This window comes from Cryptotermes secundus, unplaced genomic scaffold, assembly GCF_002891405.2.
Source record: "Cryptotermes secundus unplaced genomic scaffold, Csec_1.0 scaffold159, whole genome shotgun sequence".
NCBI lineage: Eukaryota > Metazoa > Arthropoda > Insecta > Blattodea > Kalotermitidae > Cryptotermes > Cryptotermes secundus.
This window is the reverse complement of record NW_019725416.1, coordinates 4,518,675-4,544,752: the sequence shown is the minus strand read 5'-3', so window position 1 is coordinate 4,544,752 and position 26,078 is coordinate 4,518,675. Positions and strand designations below refer to the sequence as shown.

At 37.6% G+C, this 26,078-nt stretch overlaps 1 protein-coding gene across 4 annotated transcripts in view; it reads right to left on the bottom strand.

Moving 5' to 3' along the window:
- Window positions 1-26,078, bottom strand: part of LOC111863320 — a 1,149,828-nt gene that overhangs the window by 3,722 nt on the left and 1,120,028 nt on the right. For all 4 annotated transcript variants that reach the window (XM_033751009.1, XM_033751005.1, XM_033751008.1 and 1 more), the window contains 9 exons: window positions 25,044-25,340; window positions 20,825-22,218; window positions 19,179-19,459; window positions 18,129-18,356; window positions 13,955-14,058; window positions 11,172-11,336; window positions 9,220-9,390; window positions 7,404-7,478; window positions 4,076-4,230 (listed from right to left, as the gene is read on the bottom strand). In XM_033751009.1, the coding sequence (XP_033606900.1) occupies window positions 4,076-4,230; window positions 7,404-7,478; window positions 9,220-9,390; window positions 11,172-11,336; window positions 13,955-14,058; window positions 18,129-18,356; window positions 19,179-19,459; window positions 20,825-22,218; window positions 25,044-25,340 (2,870 nt within the window). The remainder of the gene's footprint in view (window positions 1-4,075; window positions 4,231-7,403; window positions 7,479-9,219; window positions 9,391-11,171; window positions 11,337-13,954; window positions 14,059-18,128; window positions 18,357-19,178; window positions 19,460-20,824; window positions 22,219-25,043; window positions 25,341-26,078) is intronic.

Below are 26,078 nucleotides of genomic sequence, written 5' to 3'. Positions count from 1 at the left end.
TAGATTAATATTACAAATATTACATTAATTGTCAGAAGTACTAGCTCATGGGATGCCATGCCATGAAATCTGGTAGAAGTTTAGTGATGTTCATCCATAACATCAATAAATTTCTTCCAGACTAGTAACTTCCTAGAAGAGAGTAATCTTAATAGTCATCGCTGTAAGAACCTAAAATCTTGTGCTACATAAATTAGTTTATTGGTTCAGTAACACTACGATCTTGTGTGAACTGCAAGAAATAGATCACTGAATATGTTTCATCAGATATGGATGGACTGATGATTGATTTGTATATAACGTAATGCAGCTATTTTAACTAGAGTGGTTGTTATGTATCAAATGAGATGAAAAGCGAAGAGTGAAGACAGAAGTAATAGTCTTTCATTCTCGGCATTTCATGGACAGACTGACAAATAGCATGGAAGAATATGTTATGATTGTCAGTTCCAATGCTACTATTTGAGATGTGTAGCTCCAAAATACAAGTCAGACATGCCATTACAGTGCTAATTTGCTTGGCAAGGAACTCTAAACAACAGATTTTTCTACCACAAGTAGGTCTTCATCGGTGTTAGGGACAGAAACAGTATATGAATGCTGCAGTCAGTCTGAGGAGCTGGCACCCATCTTCTATATCATTTTTGTATTTCTTTTAGGCTACAGTACATTTATGTTCACATAATCTGCAGCATTCTTATGTAATCACATGTATTATGGTCCTCTAGGTCTCCCTGAAGTACTTAATAAGGTCTTCTTACATAATTTAAACCTATTTATGGTCATAAAATGAAATGTAACATTAACTTATATTATACAACCTTCTTGTTTTTTATTTATTTTTGTATGTTACATGTGTCCAATGCAAAAGATTGTCATCAGGTGTTTCACACAAATCAGCCAAATACTCGTATATATAGACCATAAGTACAAATACGTTAAAATGTGCAGAAGTATAAAAATGTAGATAAAATGTTAAAATAATAAGGAATTAGGTAGCATGTGACTTTATTTTATTAAAATGCATAAAATAACAGGCTTCTTTTCTAACTGTAAGTATTCTCCAACATAACAAGTTATTTGCTTACTAATTAGTTTGAACTTTTTTATACGAGGGTCGTACTGAAAGTCATGAGCAACAATATTTTGTAAAGTAACATGCTTTATTATTGACAAACAAAATACACCAACTCAATTCACAGACCTTTCTTTATTTTTTCACATAATCACCACTTTTTTGTACACATTTCTCCCAGCGTTCTGGGAGTTTGAAAATTCCCCTTCTGTAAAATTCCATTCCAGCCATCTGAAGATACTGATGCACTGCTTTCTGAATTGCCTCCCTTGTCTCAAAACATTGTCCATGCAGCTGATCCTTCACAAATCCAAAAAGATGGTAGTTGGAGGGTGCCGGATCAGGGCTATAGGAGGGGTGTGGAAGAACTTCCCACCCCATCTTTGCAATTGCTTCCAATGTGAGACAAGCGGCATGGGGGGTGAGCAGGATGATGATGTTTTGTCCAGGACATTTATCGTGCAAAGCTCAAAGGAGCTTGTGCAGTGCCTGGACATAACGAGCAGCATTGATGGTTTGCCCAGGTTCCAGGAATTCGGCCAGAATAAACCCCTCTGCATCCCAGAAGACTGTGCCCATCACCTTAGCAGCTGATGGCACTGTCTTTGCCTTCTTTTTTGATGAGAATGCAAATGGTGCCATTCCATACTCTGCCGTTTCGTTTCAGGCTCAAAATGGTGAAACCAGCTTTCGTCACCTGTCACAATACAGAGAAAAAATCATCGCCTTCGTGTCAATATCTCTGCAGCAGTTCTGAGGTGATGGCTTTTCGCTGACCTTTGTGGTCTTAGGTCAATAACCGCGGGACCCAACGAGCACAGACTTTCCTATAGCCCAAGCTTTCACTCATCTCCTGTACTGCACTGCACTGAGACCTTTTCCAAGTTTTCGGGCTATTGTGTCCACAGTCACACGCCTGTCATCTTGAATGATCTCATCCACTCTTTCCTTGTTGCGTTCAGAAGAGGCTGTTTGAGGATGACCATTCCGAGGCTCATCTTCGATGCTGGTGTTCCCATCTTTAAAATGTTTCACCCACCTTCAAACACTGCTTGCACCCATGCACACAATTCCATAAGCACGCTGAAGTCTCTGGTGAATTTCTGCAGCAGGGATTTCCTCTTTCACAAGACATTTGCTGACAGCACACTGGCGAAACGACATATCGTTGTCGACCATTTTATTAGGAGTGATACTGGTCACGTGATGCAAGCTATTGATGTCGCAAGACACTCAAGGTTAACACAACAGCTGGTTCCACCTACCACCGTACTCTCTTTCATCTGCTGTTCCCAGGTTGCATGCAAAAAAAAGTTGCTCATGACTTTCGGTACAACCTATGTATATAACTTGGCACTTCACATTCTGATATCATATTTTAATTTTCTGTGCATATCCTTCTTGTTAATTCAAGTTAAGTTTTTTTTCTTTTTCAGGTACATTCTTTCTGGTGTTTTTTTCTTGTTGAGTAGCTGGAGTTGACTGAGGTAGTGAAATCTGTATGTTTCAAGAAAAGGACCAATATGATGATAAAGGGTGAATTGTGCTTGAAAGCAACAATCTGTGTATCAGTGTATTTGTAGTGTGGCTAATAGGCACATTCTGAATGTGGAGAGTGGGTTATCTAGATGAGGTGGTTGTTGTCTGACAGGTTGATGATGATGTCATATCTCAGACTTTTACAATCAGAAAATATATCATTCAGGTGATCATCTTTTTCTTATACTCATGTTTCTGTAAAACTGAGTCAGATAGGACTTAATTCATTATCATTATAATATTCTATATACATTTTTATATATCTCCACATTTTAACAAATTTACAATTTACAGTCAAAACCTTTAGTGCATAATAAAAAACTCCATGACTTTAGTCCGCTGCTTGTCAGCAAAGTTAGTGCCAGCTTTAACAGATAGAGGATGTCGCACGGTCAGCGCAATAAATCCCCACGGCCATTAGTTTTGGTTTTCTAGACCAGAGCTGCTACTTTTCCATTCAAGTAGCTCCTCAATTATCCTCATGAGGCTGAGTGGACCCCGTTCCAGACCCACTACTTCTCAGAAAATCTGGTAGCGCCGGGAATCGAACCCGGGACCTCTAGATTTGTAACTAGGAACTATGACCACTAAGGCATAATAAGAAGTAAATAACAAGAAGGTTTTTGAATTCAAGTTTATGTGATGATTCATCTTATGACTTAGAAGTCAACACAAACAGAATGTAATCTTACAAAATTAAACATATTTACATGGATAAGATTCTCATTTTGGAAAGATTGAATCACTGCAAATGTCACATGCATCACAGTTCATCATCTTCCAGTAGGTATAATGCCAGACAATCAACTGACATCACACTGAACTGCAGGATAATAGCAGCACACATGGCCTGTTAGCACATGAATGTCCAGGTTAACAGATACATCGTGTAAAAGATACATCTTTCTAGCCAAACAACTTCATCAGATATTTTTCCATCTCTTGCATTTCAAAGTAGTTTGGGTATAACAAACTATGCTGTTATATTTCTTTCAAATCAACACAAGGGTTTACAGAGTAAATGGAATAGGAGGGGGCCTGTGGTATGTCTCATCTGCACAACCACAGTACCAACAGCTGAGGGGTTAAAGTCCCCAATCACACATGGTGGGCATTTCTTTGCAATGATAAAAGGGACAAGTAAAAACTAAAAGGAAATGCAATCAGATACTACAGTCTGCTGGATGCAAATTATTATTATTATTATTATTACTGTTATTAATGACTTCACAACACAAAAATGTGGTTAACAAACTTTTCCAAAATATTATTTAGAAGAAAAAATGACAGAGTATTTAAAATAATTTTCAAAATACGCTAATACAGTGAAACATCACCAATTCTGATTTTAAGTTAGATTGGGGCGCAGTCCAAGAGGCACACCAGGCATAAAGATGAAAGAGAAATTTACCTTGTGTCGACCTTTTAGAGAGATGTAAACATTGGTAGGCATTCACTTACTTCCCACAAATCTTGCATGGAAATTCCTCAATAATATCTCCAAGCGTGGGAGGGGTTGCAGCAGCTGGACGCTTGTCAGGGGTGGGAGAACGTCCACACACACCCCCACCATGAATTCGTATGTGGCCATTCAGTGCAGCACGGGAGTTAAAGCTCTATAAGCCCAGAAGATGAATATATTACAAGATCTAATTGATGCCATAATTACAAGAAGACTCTTGCATGAAGAAACATGAATGTAATATACTAAAAGTACAGTTATCCCTGTAACAGGCCGTGAAGGCACATAGGGTTGTGAGACGTTGAGGGTCCCACATTATCTAGACAATCGGCTCAAAGATGGCGGTAAGGTTGTCAGCCTTACACGCCGGCCGCGCTTCACTCCCCAGGAAAATCATTTAATTAATTCCTGGTACTCATTTCTGTTAGAGGCTGAGTAAACCCCAGGGCCTAGTGCGGCCGGAAGGATTAGGTCAATTGAAAAAAATCCAATGGCCTCATTGGGACTTGAACCCGTGACCTTCCGGCTTGTAGCATAGTACCTTAACCACTACTCTACCATAAGCGTACTATGGCTCAGAACAAGCACTTCCCAGGTCAGATGCTGGTAGCATGGTATACACGTATTCATGTTTCTACATGTCAGGTTCTTCTGTAATTAGAAATGGCCTGAGACAACACTACACATATCAACTACACATATGTATGAAGATCCTGAATGTAATGTGATGGCCTGCTCTACATGCTGGCAGTGAAATGCAGTGAAATCTTCACTTCATATCGCTCTCTGGGGAAAAAATATATTTGAGCACTGAACAAAGAACACCTTAAACTCAAGAATTTTAACATTTAGAGTCACTTTGAATCACTGAAATAGAACGTTAAATGGGGATTCTATGGTAAAAGTTCATTACAAGGTCTACAAACAAAAAACATGCAAACAGATACAAAATTAATAGACAGTGCAAAGTTAATAATATAAACTATCCTTTATGTATGAACAGAAAATTTCTTATACACCATTAATTCATTATTTGGAACACTTTGATTGTAAATTTGACTCCAATAATCAACTGTGATTGTGGTATTGAATGTCTTATATTGTTATTTATATTATTATTTCTATGTAGTGTTATTTGTATTATCAATGACTAATTCCTTATCCTATATGTAGTGGATTTATGGAATGTAAATAAATGATGATGATTATTTTAGTTGTGTGACTTATGTAATTTATTACATGTATACATCTATTATCAAAGGGACTATTTCCGCATCTTAGGTTTTTTGCCTGTATAGATATATGGAAAATAAAGGAAATGAATGAATGAATGAATTTTGACCTAGGACCCATCACTTATAATCATCTGAACTAGAAGAGTCACACTCATGGGACACATGCCTAAGACAAAATTATTTGGCTCATATTCATGAGAAATCTGAGGCTGGAATTATTTGGTCTGCACTCCTGAGACACTTTTCTAAGAGAATAACTTATGATACAACAAATAAAGAAAATTGAATGAACCATTTACTGTTGCGGAGGTATTATATAATCTTGTTAATATGAACAATGTTCTTTGATAATACATCTAATGATATGTCACATTATAACACAGTCTTGGGGATTTACATATTAACCTATAATTTCCAGGAATATCACATTCCAAATCTCCTGGCACTACAAGCATGGTAGCCAGATTTTAACTTTTGGGTAATGCGGTAAATTTTTAAATAAGCAATGCGCAGCCAGTTGAACTGTGCATATGCATTGTCATACTACTGCGAAGTATGGGCAACAAACGTTAATTGTGACTAGATTCCTAAATACCCAAGACAGTCAGCATGTATCTTGAAGCAGCCTGTACATCTTCTAGATGGGTTCTGGGATCCAGACTACATTATCATTTTAAATGTTCTTTGTATATTTTACAGTGATCTGTCAGTTTAAGAAATTATGCAATGTCAAGAGAGAAATTTTTAATAAATATGAACATTAAGATGGAAGAGATTTGAGGGAATTATCATGAATAAATATTAGTTTCATGTAAATATAACACATGTACTTGTGAATAAGCACATGATTTAAAATTGTAGTTTGACAGAAAACTGGATTTGGTTAAAAAATGTAAGTACACCGCTTATATGTTATCATTTCAAAACTTCAACATCAATGATCATTAGTGCAGCTTTCCTGTAACTCAGAGGAAATTGATGTACTGATCCTCCCATCTGGTGGCAGTGTGAAAAGAAGTGTACATACAACAGTACACAGTCTCCAGTATTTTATACACTGTTCATATACTTGAAAATTTTATTTTGAAAAAGTACTTTTACTTGTACTAGAGTATGATGGGTTATTATTGGTTATGGCCACGCATCTTTAGATTGTGTTACAGTTGGGTGAATTTTAACAGCTCAACAGCTATCCACCTTAGAGAGCCCTATGAAGAGTCAGTTTGTTACTAAGTTAATTAGTTACTACCAATTATATTGCAATCCTGTGCAGATTTTCTTTTGACATTCAAATTGCATGAAAACAACGAAGTAAAAATCCTATTGCATTACAGTTGGCTGTAAGTCTATTCTGACCATCAGTAGTCTAGTGCATACTTTACCAAAATATTCTGATTGCTGAATTAGGCAAATGATACAATTGTTGTTCACACAGTCTTAATTTCTATTCCTCCAACTTAAGAAATCAAGTTGATATACACAAGGAAAACTATAGAAGGAACCATGCCATAAGTGCCTGATTCTCTAAAGCATACAGTTCAGTCCTACATAAAAAAGAATAAAGTCAAACTGTATGGGAGCTCATATATTTCATAAATACATTCATGTGATTCTGTTCATTGCATTGACTTTGATTTCATTCACTGCCAATATTTCAAAGGTAATCATATTGCACAGTCAGCAACAATCTCTCTTTGTATTTCACTGAATATTTTCAACACTGTAAAATGTTTCAAACTAAAGCTGTAAATATTAATGGGATCTATATTTTTGGTTATGTATTACTTTCTTGTACAATGAACATTTGTAAGAAAACTGTTTAAAGTTAGGTCTGTACTGATAAGATATGGCCAAAGTTTAATTTTCCCAACTGTAAGTGCAGGCTCAAACACAAAATTTAATCAAACTCCATTTAGAGTTCATATATTTGGATTAACAGATGTATGGACATAACCTTCCCATTATGCATTCACTTTGTGTAGAAAGACTAAACAGAACTATTCTGCTTATTACACATACAAGAATAATTAGGTAAAATATTATTTTGCACAACAAGGCACACAAATATTAATTATATGTTTGCTATACATACAGCTGAGCAGTCTGGATATTCACACACGAAGAGTCGGCTCTCTGAACTGGTTGATACCAATTCCACGTCATTGGCCTGAAAGCAAACACAACTGAAAACTTTAGCAAGATCATGTAACGTAACAAAACACCTTGAGAGACAAGGTTATAATGGACTAACCCGCGGATAAGTACAAACATACCAGTAAAATGAGCTTTAGCAAGATAATTGATAATTTGTTTAGCATCCATAACTGTTATGCAGGCACAATTGGACAAGTCAGTTGAAAACAACCAAACATTACATGTCAACAAGCCTTTAAAATGTACAAAACAATATACAAGACAATGTACATACAACACAATCCACTTTTTGATCAATATTGCACAGACCATGGCCATATCGGTAAGATATGACTTTCCTTCTCACTTTAGGGTCCTAAGAAGGAGGTGTGTTGGGTTTGCACATAAAGTGAATAACATTTACTCCAATAAATATGTTCCATACAGACATTGAACGATAGCCTAGACCTTTGTCTTAAAGTATATGCAAGCAGAATTCATGTGGTTGAATTATTTGTGTGATAGAAGCATGAGCAGTCAACAGTATGCAGTTCACAGCACTCCATGGGGGCAAATGGCAGCACACAGCAAACAAGTACCATGCAGTGCACAACACTAACTACAGAGAGGTTAATTTTACTTCAAATTATGCCATTAGGAAAGTCAAGAACAATATAAATACTGTAAATGACAACATAAATTTTCCTATAAGCCAGTTAAAAAATTGGTCAAGGTGTAAACATGAGTAAAATTTGAACATGACTGAAGATCAAAATTGTAACAAAGTCATAACATAAGCATATGTAACAAAACATTCAGAATGTTTTTAAATCTGTCTAACAATGCTGTCAAATGGGAACAAGGTTCATAGTAAATTTTGGAGAACAACATGCTCTGGAAATGATTCATATTATTAAATTTAAGAGCTGTTATCCTCTTGCCTGTTTTTAGAAATGCTGAAGATCACTGTTCTTAAAGAATAAGTTTGCCATTTGTTTTGTATGGGTGTGAGAAGTGGTTTCTTATCTCAATGGAAGAACATAAATTACAGGAATAAAAGAAGAAAAAAAAGGTTCTCAGGAAAACTATTCGTAGATAAAAAGGAAGAAGCAAGTAACCATCTCAGTATAATATATAATGAAGAACTTCACGATTTATACAGGTTACCTGGAATTGTTCAGACAATGAAATCTGAGAGGCTGTGGTGGTCTGGGCACATGGGTAGGATGAGAAAGACATGAAATACATACAGAACTTTTGTGGATAAAATCTATTGCAAAATAGTCAATGAAGACTGAAGAGTATTTTAGAAATGTGCTGTGATGACAAGAGGAAGATGGAGCTGTTCCAGAACTTTGTCTGACTTCAGGCTTTGTTATTATCCGCACTGAACCTTACAATACTTCCACAAAAATGTTAATTACTTTCAGTGATTTCTGATGACCAACAGTATTATATTTCATATCTTGTGCTTCATACAGAAAATTCATTAAATTGTGATGTACAAGTACCCAAGTTTGGTGCATGCTAATGAGAAAACAGCAAAAGTTTTCCTTCAAAAAGCCACAGCAGAACACATAAAAGAAAATCTATAGACAATATGCTTGCATTTTAAATCTGCAAATACCCTTTCAGTGCCAGATAGTAAAAAGAATATCAATAAAATCATGAACACATTATAAATCATCTAAAAAAATCTCTATCCTACAAATGCTGAAAAGAATAGGATCATTTGTTATGGTACAAAAGTTTTACTATAACTGTCAAATAATTACAGGAATATGTGAGTCTTCCATCTTGATGTCTTCATAGTCTACATCAGTACGTGAACCATAATCAGCGTTCTGTCGTCGACGAATTAGACGTAGTCGCTTGTACTCATCTGGGCACACTTTCTTCCATAAGTAATAGAATTGGATACATTGCTTCACTGTCTTCGAGCCAATCTGAGAATAATAGAAACAATATTTATTTTCAAAATTTACAACCAAAGCAATTCAGCTGGAGTTGTTTGGCCAATGCAGTAACAGAATCTTGGCAAAGGCAGACATTTCTTCTCCTCCATCACATCCAAACTGAGTCTAGATCCCCTTTCTTTCAGCCTCATATCCAATAGGTACTGAGGCATTCTCCTTAGGACAAAGAAGAAAAGAGGGTGATGCAAATTACACACCTCATCTAGCACCAAGCTTAACAATGCATGGTGATCTGTCTCCATACTCNAAACACATCATTCATAACAGAAACAGCTCGCAATAGCCACAGGAACGTTGCTGCAAGACAGGCATATGTAACGACGACTTAGCGCTCTTAAACGCGTGTGTCATTAAATACAGTCCTCCTGACAACAGGCCAGTGAAAAATCTAACAATCTACAGCAAAACCATCAATTATTATGGGCGTTATAACATACGTGTGCAGCTGGACGAAACATACACGTCGAACCCCCCCAGACGATTTAAATCCCTGACGAAACATACACGACGAACCACGGCAACGGGTTAACAATGCATGGTGATCTGTCTCCATACTCTAAATGATGCATAAGAGCTGGAAAAACTTTACCTTTATCTCCTTCACAACATGAACATAAATTACATTAGTAGGAACTCATATGTAATTATAAAATTTGTCACTGATTTCTTGCAAACCTAATGTGACATGCCGCAACGTGAAAATAACTTTGGTTGAAAACTTCTAACCTCTTACGAAGACAGGCAACTTAGAAGGAGTTGTGAATGAAAGTAAAATATTAAATGCCTTTTAGGTTCTGGATTATGAGAGATATGAACTGGGTTGAACTGACATGTGACAGGTAGCAAAGCTGAGCTTTAGTGCTGACCAAAAATTTCTGAATTTCATAAGAACAAGGGATTTCTTGAACTGACCAGGCATTGACTGCTTGGGGAATAAGCCATGCCCACTATTATTAGTTGGAAACTCATGATTTTAGGAAGAAGTTTTATGTAAAGGCATAATCTTACATCACCAAATCAGTTGTTGTTTACATTCCCTACAGTACGGACAAAATTTTGTAAGACAAGGCACCGACTAAACAATTAACATTAATTTACTACATCTATATCACGAGCCTCCTATAAAATCTTATACACAAAAAGAAGAAAAAAAAATAGAATATTCCAATTTGTCCATGGGAACGTACGAAAATACAAAACCAACGACTGATTCGATGTTATAAAACATCAATTAAAATTTTATTCTTGTTTTGTACTATAACTTCTGTTTCTTTATATAATTTGATTTATTGTATTTTTTATGTCAAGTATTTTATATGTTTAATAATATTGTATCCAGTTTAATAGTACTGCAGTTCAGTGGTGTATATATGTTAACCATGTATTGCCTGATGATGGCTGTTGATAGCCAAAACATGTAGCAGAGCCGTAGCTGGGCACTGGCCTTGATATTTGTTGTGTTGTGACGGTTAATAAAGAAGTTGTACATAGTATACTACTTACAGCATCGCAGACGTTATTAACTTTGATGCTTACAACTATATTTCAATTTCTTTGGTGATACTGATAATTTAATTTTATTTGAGAATTACTTCATTATTGTTGGTAGAACTTTTCATTCATAAAGGAAAGATTAAAACAGTCAACAACTTAAATGTAAATGTTTCTACTTAATCATGAATTAATAAAATAATAAAATAATTTACTTACTGCTGGAGAGCTACAAATATAGGTATTAAGCAAGATAGTACCTCCTCTGCCACACTGTGGAAGTCCTTGTCATACTTCAGCAGCCCTTGGTGGAATGCGTCCATTTCCTCTGCACTCCATCGGTCACTCTCTGTGTATTCATAGGCAAGCAGTGGATGACCAGGTGGCAGAGTTGGTGTTGGTTGCATCAGCTTCAACATCGCTTCCTGGAATCCAGTAGTAAGTAAGTAAAAGTAAAGCTATCCCTGTAACAGGCCATAGAGGCCCATAGGGTTGTGAGATTTTGAAGTTCCCACATTTTCTAGACAGTCGGCTCAGACATGGCGGTGAGGTTGTCAACTTTACACGCTGGCCACCCTTTACCAGGAATATACCTGGTATTCATTTCTGTTAGAGGCTGAGTTAAACCCAGGACCATAGTGCAGTTGGAAGGATTAGGTAAATTGAAAGAATTCACCTCAATGGGATCCAATAATAAATAAACAAATAAATTTATATATATGGGAGTTGAGATAGTGCAGTTCGTATAGTGACTGGCTACAGGCTGGATGACTGAGGGGCTGGAGTTCGAGTCCCAGTAGCATGAAGAATTTTGTCTTCTTCACATCACCCAGACTAGTTCTGGGGCTCACCCAGCCTTCTATCCAATGGGCACCGGGGGCCCTTTCCCTGGGAGTAAAGCAGCCGGGATGTGAAGCTGACCATTCACCACCAACTAGTGTTCAGGTAAGGAAAACGTGGATCTATACATCCATTCCCCCATATATCTTCATGGTGTAGTGCTTAATTAGATAAGCACAGGACAAATTTCACATTTTATATATGTACAAGTATATCATATACATACAGAATGAAGTCTTGGTGAAAACTAGATCACTAATGATGCTCCAAATTTCAACTGAAACCAATTATATGGACACACAAATCTGCCTATGTACAGTTTTTGAAATATGTATTTAGCTCCCTGACAGTACATTCAGCCAACTTCTTTAATCCCTTGAGCACTAATAACTTCCTGAGCAGTTGCTACATCGTATTTATTTTCAGATGGTAAAGAAATTCCCTTCACTCTTTATGAAACCTGAAGCTTCATTCCTGTACCTATGGAAGTCAGCCATTAAATCACATGCTCCACCAGCTAAATCCATTTATACATTCTCTAAGATCATTTACAATATAATCCCCTAAAAGTGATCTAGTAGTCTTGGAATATGACAATGGATGCTTATTCAGATGGTTGTGAATATGATCTTTGGTCAGATTACATAGGTGGACAGGGGCCACTGAAGTCTACACAGACCATACTTGGAAGCACAAGAAACAAACTAATATGAGCACTTTCTAATTTATGTCACCCAGGTCTACCAAGTAGTTTCTTCCCACAGGGTTTTACACATAAAGTTCTATGTGAATTTTTCAGTACTCAAGCTGCTTGAAAAATCTGTCAATTTTTACTCATTCATATTTGATGTCCAAAATCTAGAATAAAGCTATGAGAACTGTGTGAATTATGTGATGGGTTCAGTGTTTTCATGGACTCTGATGTGCTACATGTTACTGTTTTCAACCACCTTCTGTAGATTCCACTGTACAACAAAAAGGTACTGTACAAACAGTACAGCAGCAGCTACTGTACTTCTCAAATGTGCTGATAATGGTACAGTAGGTATCAGAAAACTTGTGAGGAAATTTGTATGAAAGGTGGATATCAAGCATTTTACCCAAAATTTAGCCCACAAATCTTCATTCACACTCCACCCTAAACTCTGGGTACACCATGGATGTACTATATCAAGCAATTTATTCTCATACAGTATTCATATCCTTCTCCAAGTAAAAGCTAGATTCATTTTACTACACATATCTGTTGGTAAACTGTACTGCAACAGCTATGGACAGAAATGAAGATGTTCTCTACTCCCTGAAATATATAAAATGAATCAGATTTTGAAAAGCTTATTATGAAACTATTTTCAAGAGGGATAAAAAATGCTGTAGCATTGTTTTCAATCTGTCTTTGGTCCTATTCAACCAGATATTTTGTGTTTTTCATAGCCGATAAATGCATGATATGTTCATAATACTATTTTCATCAGTCTATACAAATATTTTCCAGTATTGTACACTCCTCATGGTAACAATAACTGAATTGTTCAGTTTGAAAAGGGAAAATATTTGTTGGATTTGAGATCCTCAAGGTGGTGACTATAAAGATTATGATTTTATGGGTTGTAATGCTGTGTAGTTCAGTAGAAGTCCAATGACATTTTGGAGGTATATCAGTCAACTTCTATCAAATTACACAGCATTAAAACCAAGAAGGTCACATTGTTCAGAAAACGTTTGCCTTTCAGTCACTGGACGTGTATCATTTTCCAACCAACAGATTCAATTATTTGGATGTACACAGTGTTACCACAAGACACAAACACTATCTTCATAAACCAATTGCTAACCTTTCATGCTTTCAGAAAAGCGCATATTAATTTTTAATAACCTGCCATCTGAACTCAAAGGTCTTATGAATGAACAGGCACTGTTTAAAATAGCACTGAAATGATACTTAAATACACATTTATTCTACTCTTTTGATGAATACCTATTGTCTAGAAAATAACTTACGTATCTTTAAATAGCCTTGTGTGTAGTCACTGTGTATTCTTGGTTTATCTTGTGTGAGAACTCCATTGGGACTGTACATATGTTTTGTATTTATTTGACATATTCCACATCCTACAGTCACTTTGACTAATTTTGGATCCATGGAATGCAATGTAATGTAATGTAATGTAATTCAAGACTGGAATTAACTGTTGGTACCCACATGAATGTTTCCATGACACATATGCAGCAGATGGAGAGCATACTCTTTGTTGCGACCCCCACCAGGCACCGCTGCACAGCATGCAAATTCTAGGTACATTTCAACTGCAACAGAATCACCAACAATTAGCAGGAATACTTCATTTTCTTGTGGAACATATTGCAGCAGACAAACATGAATAACATATAAATAGAGAATTGTAAAACTGTGATCACATGACGATGGTGATGCTTAACTGACTAGACTTCACAATGTAGTCTTCCTGCAAAGGTTAATAATTATTCGGCTGGTCAAGAAATTTCTAGCTTTTATTTCAATCAGCCCACAGGTTCCCTACTGCATTCACAAAGGCCAGCCACAAGATCCTAATCCAACTGAATCCATTCCACTCCCAGACTGAGTTTAATAATTACATTACATATGTGTACAATCCATAAAGATACTTACAAGACAGTAAAATGAAAATAAAAGTAAAAAAAAAAAAAAAGTAAAAAGTACAGTTATCCCTGTAACAGGCCGTGAAGGCACATAGGGTTGTAAGACATTGAGGGTCCCACATTATCTAGACAATTTGCTTAAAGATGGTGGTAAGGTTGTCAGCCTTACACGCCGGCAGCGCTTTACTCCCCAGGAAAATTATTTAATTAATTCCTGATACTCATTTCTGTTAGAGGCTGAGTCGACCCCAGGGCCATAGTGCGGCTGGAAGGGTTAGGTCAACTGATAAAAATCCAATGACCTCATCGGGACTTGAACCCGCAACTTTCTGGTTTGTGGCATAGTGCTTCAACCAACTACGCTACCGCGTGCCCCCATAAAACATAGCTAATACTAATTAATATAGATGAAACTAAGCAGCGGTTCACAAAGTAAATGAAGTGATTGGAGTGTGACAGAGTATGGGTTCCTGGATAGGAACGTTGTGTTATCTTCATCAATAACTCCAGGATGCTTTATAGGTCCAGGCAGCAGTAGACCGCTGCCTGAATCTAGTGCCCACATGGAAGACACATGGGGCTGTATCCTCATGCTGCCAGGAAACAAGTTTTAAATGTTTTGAACTAACTTATGTGTAACTAGGAATTCCAAGCAGAACTTATAAAGCCTGTGATTTATTTCAACCGTCTGCCAGTGCATACACTCATCTATCTCACTCCTCTCTCTCGCACNATATGATAAATATATATTTTAGTTATTTTAATATGAAGATGGCAAGGAATGCAGTGAACTAGTTTAACGTAAATCGAATAAGCACCTGAAGATGGCACTTTTGTGCCGAAACATGTAGTGCAAGAGAGAGGAGTGAGATAGATGAGTGTATGCACTGGAAGACGGTTGAAATAAATCATGGACTTAAATCAGTGCAACAGGACGCTAAAATATAACATTATAAAGCCTACTTTCTTGCTGCATACATTTTTAGTTCACCAGACCTATTACTCTATTATTAATGTTATTTTACATTGTGAAGAACTTACTACTTAAGTACAGATTCTGTAAACATTAAAGGCCATGCCATAGTTCAGGCAGTTAGTTGCAGTTAGTTTCTCACAGAGACAGCCCAGGTTCGATCCCAGGCCATGTCATGTGGGATATGTGGTGGACAAAGTGGAACTGTAGCAGGAGCTGTTTGAGTATTTCAGTTTCCCTTGTCAGTTACCATTCCACCAAGTACTCCATATTCATTAATCATCCTATCATCAATGATATATAGTCCTGATACTGACAGCATTTTTAAACAACAAGCGAATAAACCTTCTATATATTAAATTTGTCAGACATAATCATATGCTTCTGCATCATTGATGTTTATATATTGTAACATGTATATTCATTGCTAGGCAACGGGTCAGTAAACACATTCACGCAACACACAAGCATGCAACAATAGGATGTCTATCGCTAGGCAATAACATGGTAAACAGGCTTCATCAACAATACAGGCTGTGTTTTCCAACTGCTTATAAGAGGTGTTTGGCAGGACGGGAGTAGTAATAGTAGTAGATAGAGTACAGCAAAGTATACAGCAGGAGTCGAGAGCAGTCGAGTCTCACAACTGGCAGCTGTAGAAATGGCAAGAAAGGAATTAGAAGGTGCCAAGAAGACTTCACATGTGATTTGAAGTTACAGTGAGACTGTGATAAATCCATTGACAGGATAAGACTAATGAAGACTGAGAATCCTAGTGCATGGTCAACGGTAAACTGAAAGTGTGTAGAATAGTGATAGTGTTGTACTGCCGGTAGTCCCGAACTGTGTAAATGTATAAACAGGGCTTGAGGTGGGGCGGGATGCGGTGGGATGGCATCCTGGCTCTTTTCTAAATGGCTTAAAAGCATCCCGTTACTTCTTTCACAGTAAATGCAATGTACAATACCCAGGGCTTGAGGTGGGGCGGGATGTGGCAGGATGGCATCCCGGTTCTTTTTTCATTCCACCTCAAGCATTGTGTATAAATGTCATAAATCGAATCATCCAATCCAGTATCCATTACAATCAGTCACGGAGCCCGGACATGTGACAATATAATAACTTACAAATGTTTCACATCTAACATGTGGGCATGTTTATGATATCCACACAAAATTTCAAAGTATACCTCCAATGACTCAATAATTATCACTATCAGACCAAGAGCTAAAGAACATTTTTATACAGCCCCAATGCTGTTTCTTATTGGAGATTAAAGAAAAGTGAACAAGCATTTATCACAAGAAGAATGACCATGATGATAATATTATTGGATGAGACATTGTAATAATGAACCTGATTTATGGGCACTGTGAATAATCAAACAGCTACCCCATGCCAGATCGGTAACTCTTTTCAGGTAGCTTTGTTGTATGGCCATTGAAATATGGCTGCCAGGCCACTCAGTTCTGAGATGCCACAAAGTAGGTCATTGCATTCCCTGCATGTCTGTGTGAATCATCTACATAAGGTTGTATCTTTGTTATCCTTCAAATTAGGCAAAAACTTAGTATGCTTTCATGATCTTACATATGAGATAACTAATTTATGATGAGAAGGCAGAAACATAGTCTGTTACTAATATTTCAAAGTCAAAGTTTACAGCAGTTAGACCAAGGATAAGGAAAGAAAACTATCAATGGAAACAACAAATTGTAATGAAACTGATGGCAAGTAAACTTGATACTGAACATGATCTTTATAACCATCCTTATGGTCTTTTTAAACAAGCTGAAGAACTAAACTTTGTTCTTTAGTAGAGGAAAAACATTAATTAATTCAGCCAAATATATATGATCTTTTCAGTTATAAAATTCCAACAGTATCCATATATTAACATATTATCTACCAATGGTGGCAGTGGATGGCAGTCAGATGAACTCTCTCTCAGTGATCAAGAGGACAGTCCAAAATCTTTAGCTTAGCCATGAAAAAAATTACAGTCTTGTCTCAAAAAGATGTCATCCACTTGTCATAAAAGCTTCAAAGGTTGCAATACAATCACTGTGAATTTTAAATATGTATCAAATATGTGACAAACAGCTAGGAGAAGCACTTGTTTCCACTTCTGAAGGTGCTTGTTATTATGTTACCCACCACTGTTTGGCCTCCAGGGTTAAACTGGCATTTAAATACCTTGTAGTAAACATGTTAATAGTCTCATATTTAAAATTGTCCCTCCCAAGAATCCAGTGTTAACAACAGACAATAAGTATGCGGCTTATGTGCTTTTACTTCCAGCAGTGTCACCTGCATGATCTCAAATTTTCTATATCTATATGCAGTGGGATATAATGTAATTATCTTTCTTCCACAAGGAGACAGCAAAGAGTCCCTCATTACATTATTGCTTTGCATAATGCATGTGGTCAGTAATATACACTCAAAGAACTGTAAACACTGTTTTCTCTCTGTTAGTATGATGAAACAAAGTGTTTTGATGGAGAATGTCTTGTGCTGATTTTAATAGGAATAAAATCTGCTAGCATAAGAGGAAACCTATTATTTCAGGTTGACTGTAAGTTTAGAGATGTTTTTAAAGCATGCTTCTACACTGCTTGTGTGATTAACTCATGGTAAGTGCTGTACATGGACAATGGGTATGCTGTCTGTATTGGGTCACTCTATTTGGAATGCTGATGACACAAGAGCAACAGTGTATTCAAAACACTGGACAGATCATAGAAAATTTGGCACAGTTTACCTTCAGCATCTGTACAGAACTTGCTGATGCCCGGGTCCCATAGCAGATGTTCATAAGAAGGCTCCCTATTAGCCTTTTCTCTGTCAGGATTCCACTTTGGTATACTGCACTGGAATTCTGGTCCAATGTTCATGTGAGGTGTAGCATCTGACTCTGGGGCAGAGTCCAGGTTGTTACTTGGACCTCGGTGGCTCTCATCTGAACCAGATGACTCACCACCACTGCCATCTGTAAACATTTCACACTGCACTTCTTCTCATAGTTTCACTAGGCAAATTCAAAGAGTATTATAGAAAAAAAAATGGTGAATTCAATATTAAGATCTATATTATTCTAGATATTCATTATATTATTAACCCTTCAGCACAGGCTGCGCCATAGCTCAAGCGGTTAGTCGCTGGCTTCCCACTGCGGTGGCCTGGGTTCAATCCCGGGTCTGATAAAGTGGGATTTGTGGTGGACAAAGTGGCGCTGGGGCAGGTTTTCTCCGAGTACTTTGGTTTCCCCTGCCAATCTTCATTCCACCAACTGCTCCACAATCACCTTCACCTATCATCTGGAGCTTGTACAATAGGCCAGAAGTGGCCGCAGTACAAGGGACTTAGTCCCACCCCACTAGCAATAAAAAAACCCTTCAGTACAAAGTGATGTATTGCACATACTCCTGAACTTATTTCATTTTTGTGGTACTTCAGCAACCTCTTGTACTAGTATTGTTGTCTTTTGTACATGCATATAACTACCATCTTAAGTGCAGTACTTAATTTCATCTTTCATATATCTTATTACAACATCTTTTGGTCTGACTCGGCCATTAACAGGTATATATTATTCTTGCTAAAATTTCTGCACTGTTGTCATAGTATGTTGCATATAAATGTGTTGTTATTTTTAATTTTAAAAACTAACATCTTTAAAAGTTCATAATATTGCTGATTCAGCTGGGCTGCATCTGGCTGTCAGGTGTCCTTCACAGTCAATCCAATCCCTACATAATTCTCTTCATGGCTCATTGCCCTGAAATGATAAAGACAAGCAACTTTGACTTACTCTTGCAGTGAGTGAGTGTGGTCGAGCTAGGCCAAGCCACTGTGGAGCTAGCAGGAGTACTTGAGGCTGTTGTGGTGGGAGTGACAGCTTGCCAGAACAATCCCTGTCCATTTCTGGCTGGACTCAGCATAGGTGGAGGTGTGTATGGTGGGGGAGGAGAGGAAGTGCACAGCCGAGAAGAGCGCAGGCGTGACTGGAACATAGGATGATGGTGGGGGGGTATACAGAGAGGTTCAGGCCGTGGCCTTTTACGTTGCACACGTATTGGACTTGCGGGGATGCTGTAACAAATGTAATTTACACTCCATGAATATAACATATGAATTACAGTCTCATGCTCCTTATACAGAAAGACTCCTTAAAGATGGAAATTATTGTATGAGACATTAATAGTTATTCTCTAAATGTATATCAAATATATGACATACAAAGAACAGTATTTAACATAGCTGTAGCATACATGAATTGTGTTTACTGTTAACAATCAGGACATGGAAACCAGTGTTATATAATACACCTGCCTATTTCAGGCCAGCTACCTACACTGAAGTTCTGTAAGGAAAATGGCTTTTAACAAATTCTATTATATCTGAACACCTGAAAATAAAAATCAATTTGTCTGAGGGGGCTCATGAATGTGCAGACTTTGTGAAGTGGGCATTGCCGATGAAGTACACAATGGCAGGATGTCAAAGAGGCTGTGAGTTTCTATATTTGAGTATAGTACCATGTAGACCCACTGCCAAGTAACAGCTGCATAAATAGGTGAGTTGTTTCCACAGCAATGACAGAACATGCAATAATTGTAGAGATGTTTTCTGTGTGGTCTGAGCCAGGGCTATATAACGAGAGCTAGTAGTGCAGTTGCTGTTGAGTCAGTTGAGAGTTATAGCTGTGAGAAGTGAGAAGCTGGTAGGAGAGGCCAGGGACAGTTCAGGAACATGGAGGAAGTGGAATGTCTGCCATTGGAAGCTGCTACCAAGCAACGGCTGTGAAGACTTCATGTGTGCTGTAGTTAGAGTGATCTTTGGAGTGTGTAACTCAGTGAGACTGTCATAGTCATTGGATGTTACAAGTGTCTAATAAATCTGATTACCAATCCAAACCCCATTTCTAATCATATTCAATTATATGACAATATAATTATGAAATTCCAATGTGGAGGTGAGGCTACCCAGTCACTGAGGAACATAAATACAGGACCTAGACCTCCAGGTTGGGGGATGGATGCAAGGCTGATGACCTTGTTCTGTAAAAAAATCACTGCTGCAACATCTCAAGAAGTGAACTGAATGGCAAATCTGGCAGAATCTTCTAAGAAAGGTTGCGGCTCAAGAAGGGCTGTTCTGCCAATGATGTTTTTAATGATGATGATAATGATATTTATATCAAGTAGCTAGAAAATCATTTAATGAATTCTCATTACTAACTCATTTCATATTTCGCCTTGTGACCACATTTTCCATTGTCTACACCCCTTCATAAGCTTTCACTGACAGCACATCACATGTGAATACAATTTAATGACAAATTTTCAGTTATCAGAACAAAAAATATATTGTCTTACTTAAATTAGTTTAGAATTTATATTCAATTCTGCAATAACTATATGGAACAGAACTCAGAATGCAAACTGAGCATCTCACCTAGTGGGGCTGAGGAACACATCATCATCCCCATCCTCCTTGAAGTTATCTAGTGCCACCTGCAGTTTCGGTCGCTGGCTACGTACGGCGCTGCTGCTGTGGTGATGGTGATGGAAGTGTGAGGTATGATGTGTGTTAGTGCCTTTGCCTGATAGTCCTTTCTTTCCTCCATCAGGCTCATTCTTCTTGTTCTGGAACGCAGATGTGCTACTCCCCATCATCACTGTCGCATTAGCACCTGTACTCCCTGTTACAACCAAACTTTTAGCTGGATGGTGGTTTGATGTCTGAAAGAATTTCAGTTCCCCATTACTGTCCACTACGATTCCTGTAAGTCCTGAATTTCCAACTCCAAAATCAACCATTCCATTTCCAACAAGCTTGAATGAATGTATCCCTCCGAAGTCAAACTTCTTTCTGCTTCCAAAGTCCTTGGGACTACTAGAGAGGAGAGGGTCCTCCGAATTTGGCATCATTTGTGACTGAAGAGACTGATGTGGAGAGAGGGGGAATGTGACCTGCCCCTGTGCAGGGGCAAAGGTCACAGGAGGTAGAGGTGATGACACAGATGAAGAGGATGCAGGCACACTGGAGAGAGAGAGGGGAGAAGGAACTGGTGTTGTGGACAGTGGGGATTGAGGGGGTGGAGATGGATTGGCTAATGTTCCATAAAGACTGAACCCATGAGGAGAACGGAGATGACTGCTCACTACACACCCTCCCTGAGTTTCCACGGGCAGAACTTCAGACAGTGCGGCTTCCACAGCTGCAGAACTAGACATGGCGGCAGTGTAGAACGCTGCAGAGAGCGGGGATGATGCTGGTGGTACATGGCCACCCCCATGCGAGATCACCGACTGCACAAAGCTATCAGTTGCCCCAGACTGCTGCTGTGGTGAAGACAAGGGAAGTGTGCTTGTCATGATTGTGCCATGGACAAATGACGGTGACTGCCCTTCCTGGCTAGCCGGTGGGGTGGGGTATGTAAAGCCAGGTGAATCCTGATGTGTCAGTGGTGATGGCAGAGGTGACTGTACTGTCAGGGTGGCATGAGGTGAATTAGCAAATCCCTGCTGGTGTGGTGACTGTGTTGTCTGGTAACCACCTGATGGGTCCTTGGATACAGGAGATGGCAATGCAGTTCTTATATCAGAGTTTGAAGTTACAACAGCTGGCTGTCCATATGTACTGAAGTCAGCCAGTCCAGCAGGCAGAGATGAGTCCAGAACAGCTTGAAAATCTTGAGACACAGCATGGTGGTTCTGTGTGTTGTACTGTGGGCTCTGGACACTGTCCTGGAGTCCAGCTGTTGCTGTCTGGTAGTCCTCAAGTGATGCAATGTCCTGAAGCTGCTCTGCTGTGGCCTGGTCTTGCAACAGAGAGGCTGCCTGAAACTGAAGTCCCAGCCACTGTTATCACAAAAAATTATCCTGCTACTCTTTTTGCAGCAGAATTTCCTTTGTGATAAGAAACACTTCACTCAGCCGGCAACCTAGAAACTATCTTATGTGTTTTCTGGAGACAGAAGTAGGTAAAACTTTCCTAGATATGAGAAGAAATTAGATTCAATGAGGTTAAAAATATCTAATTTAAACAACAATGATGAAGAAAATTTAAATATACTGAAGCAAGAGGTAAACCCCACAGTTATGATTATTACAACTGTTATATACATATTCACATATTGTAAAATACCCAAAAGCTCTTTGGAGCTAAAAGTTGTATCCATACTTGAGAAACAAGATAGGAAGTATGGGCATATATCAACTGAATACAAGTTATAAAACATATGGTAACATTTAAAAGAAAATGCTTACATCTCTCTTGAATATTTTATTATAAGAACACAATGGTTTCAGAAAAGGGTTGTCCTGCACTGGTAATATTTTTGGAATCAAACAAATAAGAAATAAAATATCGAGAACCACAGAACTCTTGTAGGTTATGAAGAAATATCTGACTCAAACAATTATAAAAAATATTGCAAATCTTGAAAAAATAGAGAAATATAAATTTTAATGTATTTAAATTATGTACAAGCTGGGATAGCATAGTTGGTACAGAGACTAGCTATGGTCTGGATGACCAGGAGGTTGGAGTTTGAGTCCCGGTAGGGTCAAGGATTTTCTCTTTTCCATGTCATCCAGACTGGCTCTGGGGTCCACCCAACCGCCTATCCAATGGGTACTGGTGGCTCTTTCCCTGGGGGTAAAGCAGCCGGAGCGTGAAGCTGACTACTCACCTCAAACTAGTGCTGAATTCAAGAAAATGTGGATCTATATACCCACTCCCTCATATTCCTTCATGGTGTAGTGCTTAATTAATTAACCACAGGGACAACTTTCTCTTTTTACAACAACTGTATTAGATACTAAAGTACAAACCAGAGAGGAAGGCAAGAGCAGTATTTTGAAGGTTGTTCAACACATATGCTGATATATCTAGAAACTGCATGAATAAGAGTAACCCTGCAATATGTCTAAACACCTGTATGAATACAGCACCAAACGCATTACTTCTTGCAGATGTTAAAGTAATGGTACTAGAGACAGAGATGAAATGTTTAGCTAAAATTATCAACTATGTATCATATTTAAATACTACTGATTAAGTATAAAATTTATAAATAGAAAACAAACGTTATGGTTTTTGAAGGAAATCATTCAGCTGGCACTAAAATAATAATAGATGTCCACACTCTTGAACAAGTGTAATATTCTAATAGCTTTGATATTACACATCATTTAAATATGATGATGATCTTGCAGATGATCAAATAACAGTACAAGAAACAGAGATGAAATGTATATGTCACATTATAAACTAAATATCATTTTTAAATAATACTGTATAAGTTTAAAATTTAAAAACACAAAACAAACACTATGGTTTTTTAAGGAAATCATTTATCTGGAACACCCTTGAACAAATGTAATATTTTAATACCTTGGATATTATACCGAATTTACAGACGATGATGATGATGATGATGATGACATGAACAGAAAACCTCAATAATATAAGGAGATATGACATTACAACATCAGAAGCAACTAAGCCATGCCTTAAAAAAAAGAACAGCACCATAAACAAACTCTACTATACTAAAAACCTACTAACAAAGAACAGAACATAAAAACATGACCACCAAGCCCACAACAGAATGCCAAAAAGAATAAACCACCCAAGCTGGGCAGCACATGGCTGTCAGCACCAACAATGTATATCCACATAACATCCATATCTACAAGGTCCAAACTCCAAAACATCCTGTTTCATCCATTAAAACACACAACCAACCACTGACACCAACATCATACACTCAGACTTATTATCACCTGTAAAAACCCCAATTTTTAGCAAAAATTAATAATAATAATAATTTTATACCAGTTTTAATAATGAACAGTAAGAATTGTTTCTATTTAAACATCATAATCTTATGTAAAAGTTTTTATATGACAGGACTATTAATAATGAAACTATTTCATCATGCAGGATAGTAACAAATGTGAATACATTTTCCTTTTTTCAAACGCCCAATGATGGTCACAAAGGACTGAAACCTGCAGTGTAAAATTATATTAATAAATTAGGCTGATTTATTGACAATTTGAGTCTATCAGTCATTTATTAAAAGCATAAAGTTGTTGTGATCAATGGGTATATTTAGTGACATACACAACAGGATGCGAAATGTGCAAATGAAGTGAACAGAAAAGTTCAAAGATATCAGCATGTAAGTGTGGTTATCTTGCTAAATATTTTCAAAGGTGAGGAATAAAACTGAATTATATTTTGCAAAATTTTGCAACTTACACCACTGTTCTGAAGTGAGGTCTGGATGATGACATGACATACAAATGCAGAACAAGCAGATGCAATGACATTTTTAAAATCAGTTAAATGTGTGTACACATTTTGATAAGATAAAAATGAAAACATAAGAAATGAAGTGTAAATATTTTCAAATTTTAAAAACAGTATCATGCGGAAGGAAATGATAAGATGAAAACCAGAACAGAGTGCATGAAGCATGAACTCCAAAACAGGCCTCCCAATATAAAAGAGAGAAGACAAATCTTGAGTGACAAATAAATGGACAGTGATTTGGCACATGAACTTAAGAAGGATAAGAAGATAAAAGAACTTTATTTATACAAAAATGGTTTGAACATTTGGACAAGATAACATGATTCTGTGGCATATGCAGACTTACTTGTATGGTCTCTGCAAGCTGCGCTGCGTCAACTCCGTGTAGCAGCATCGTATCCTGCACTGATACCTGCTGGAACATATCCTCCTGGAGGCTGGGGGAGAAGTAGCCACCACCATCTTCTGTGGTTTGGTATGTCACACCAGCCAGAGAGTAGCTATCCCCCTGAAAATTCAGCTGTAGCTGCTGCTGCTGTTGCTGCTGTGTTGTAGGCATGGTAGGCTGTGGGCTGGGGCTTGCACTGCTTGAGTTGGAGCCATGTCGTGCACCAGGGTCAGAGCTTGCTCTCTTCACTGCCACCTAAATCATGAGAATACTTCATTACTGCGTGTATTTAATGTTCTCTTTACACTTACATTTCAAACTCTTCATGAGTTACAAAACAAAACAGGTGACTGGGAACAATATCTTAGTCATAATGGCATGCATATCTCAAAATTAAAATAACTAGTAAAGCTGGCGTTTAACTGAAACTCATATACTTCATAAGTGCAAAATATGCATGCAAAGAGAACATTACAAATATATCCCCTTGGAAAAACTGAGGAGGACCACACATTCACCATATTTTTTGCCTTGGTTAAACACAAATTCAGACATAAGACCTGAGGTTCTCATAGTCTTCTGGTATCTGACGCTGTGTAGTATGGTAAATGGATGTTTATAGATGTTTCAGAGGAATTAACTTCCTCCACCTTTCTATCCTGAGGATGCCGGCAGAACATTCCTCCAAAATATCAGTAAACATCTACAGGACTACACAGTGTCACATCGCAGATGATGATAATCTTCAAAAGTGCAGACAATTAAGTTATTGTATGTAATTCTTCTCTTGCTGTTTCAAATTTATGTATGGCATGTCACAGTCTCAGGGATTAATTAAAACAGTAATACTAAAGCAAGACATTACTCTCAACAAGGCATAGCAAGCACTTCTCAGAGGTGCTATTGCTGTTCTGCGTTTTCCACCCAATACCTGTTGTGCCTTTCTTACATTTCTATTGAAGGATTCTTCCATTTGTATGCCCCTACTGTTGC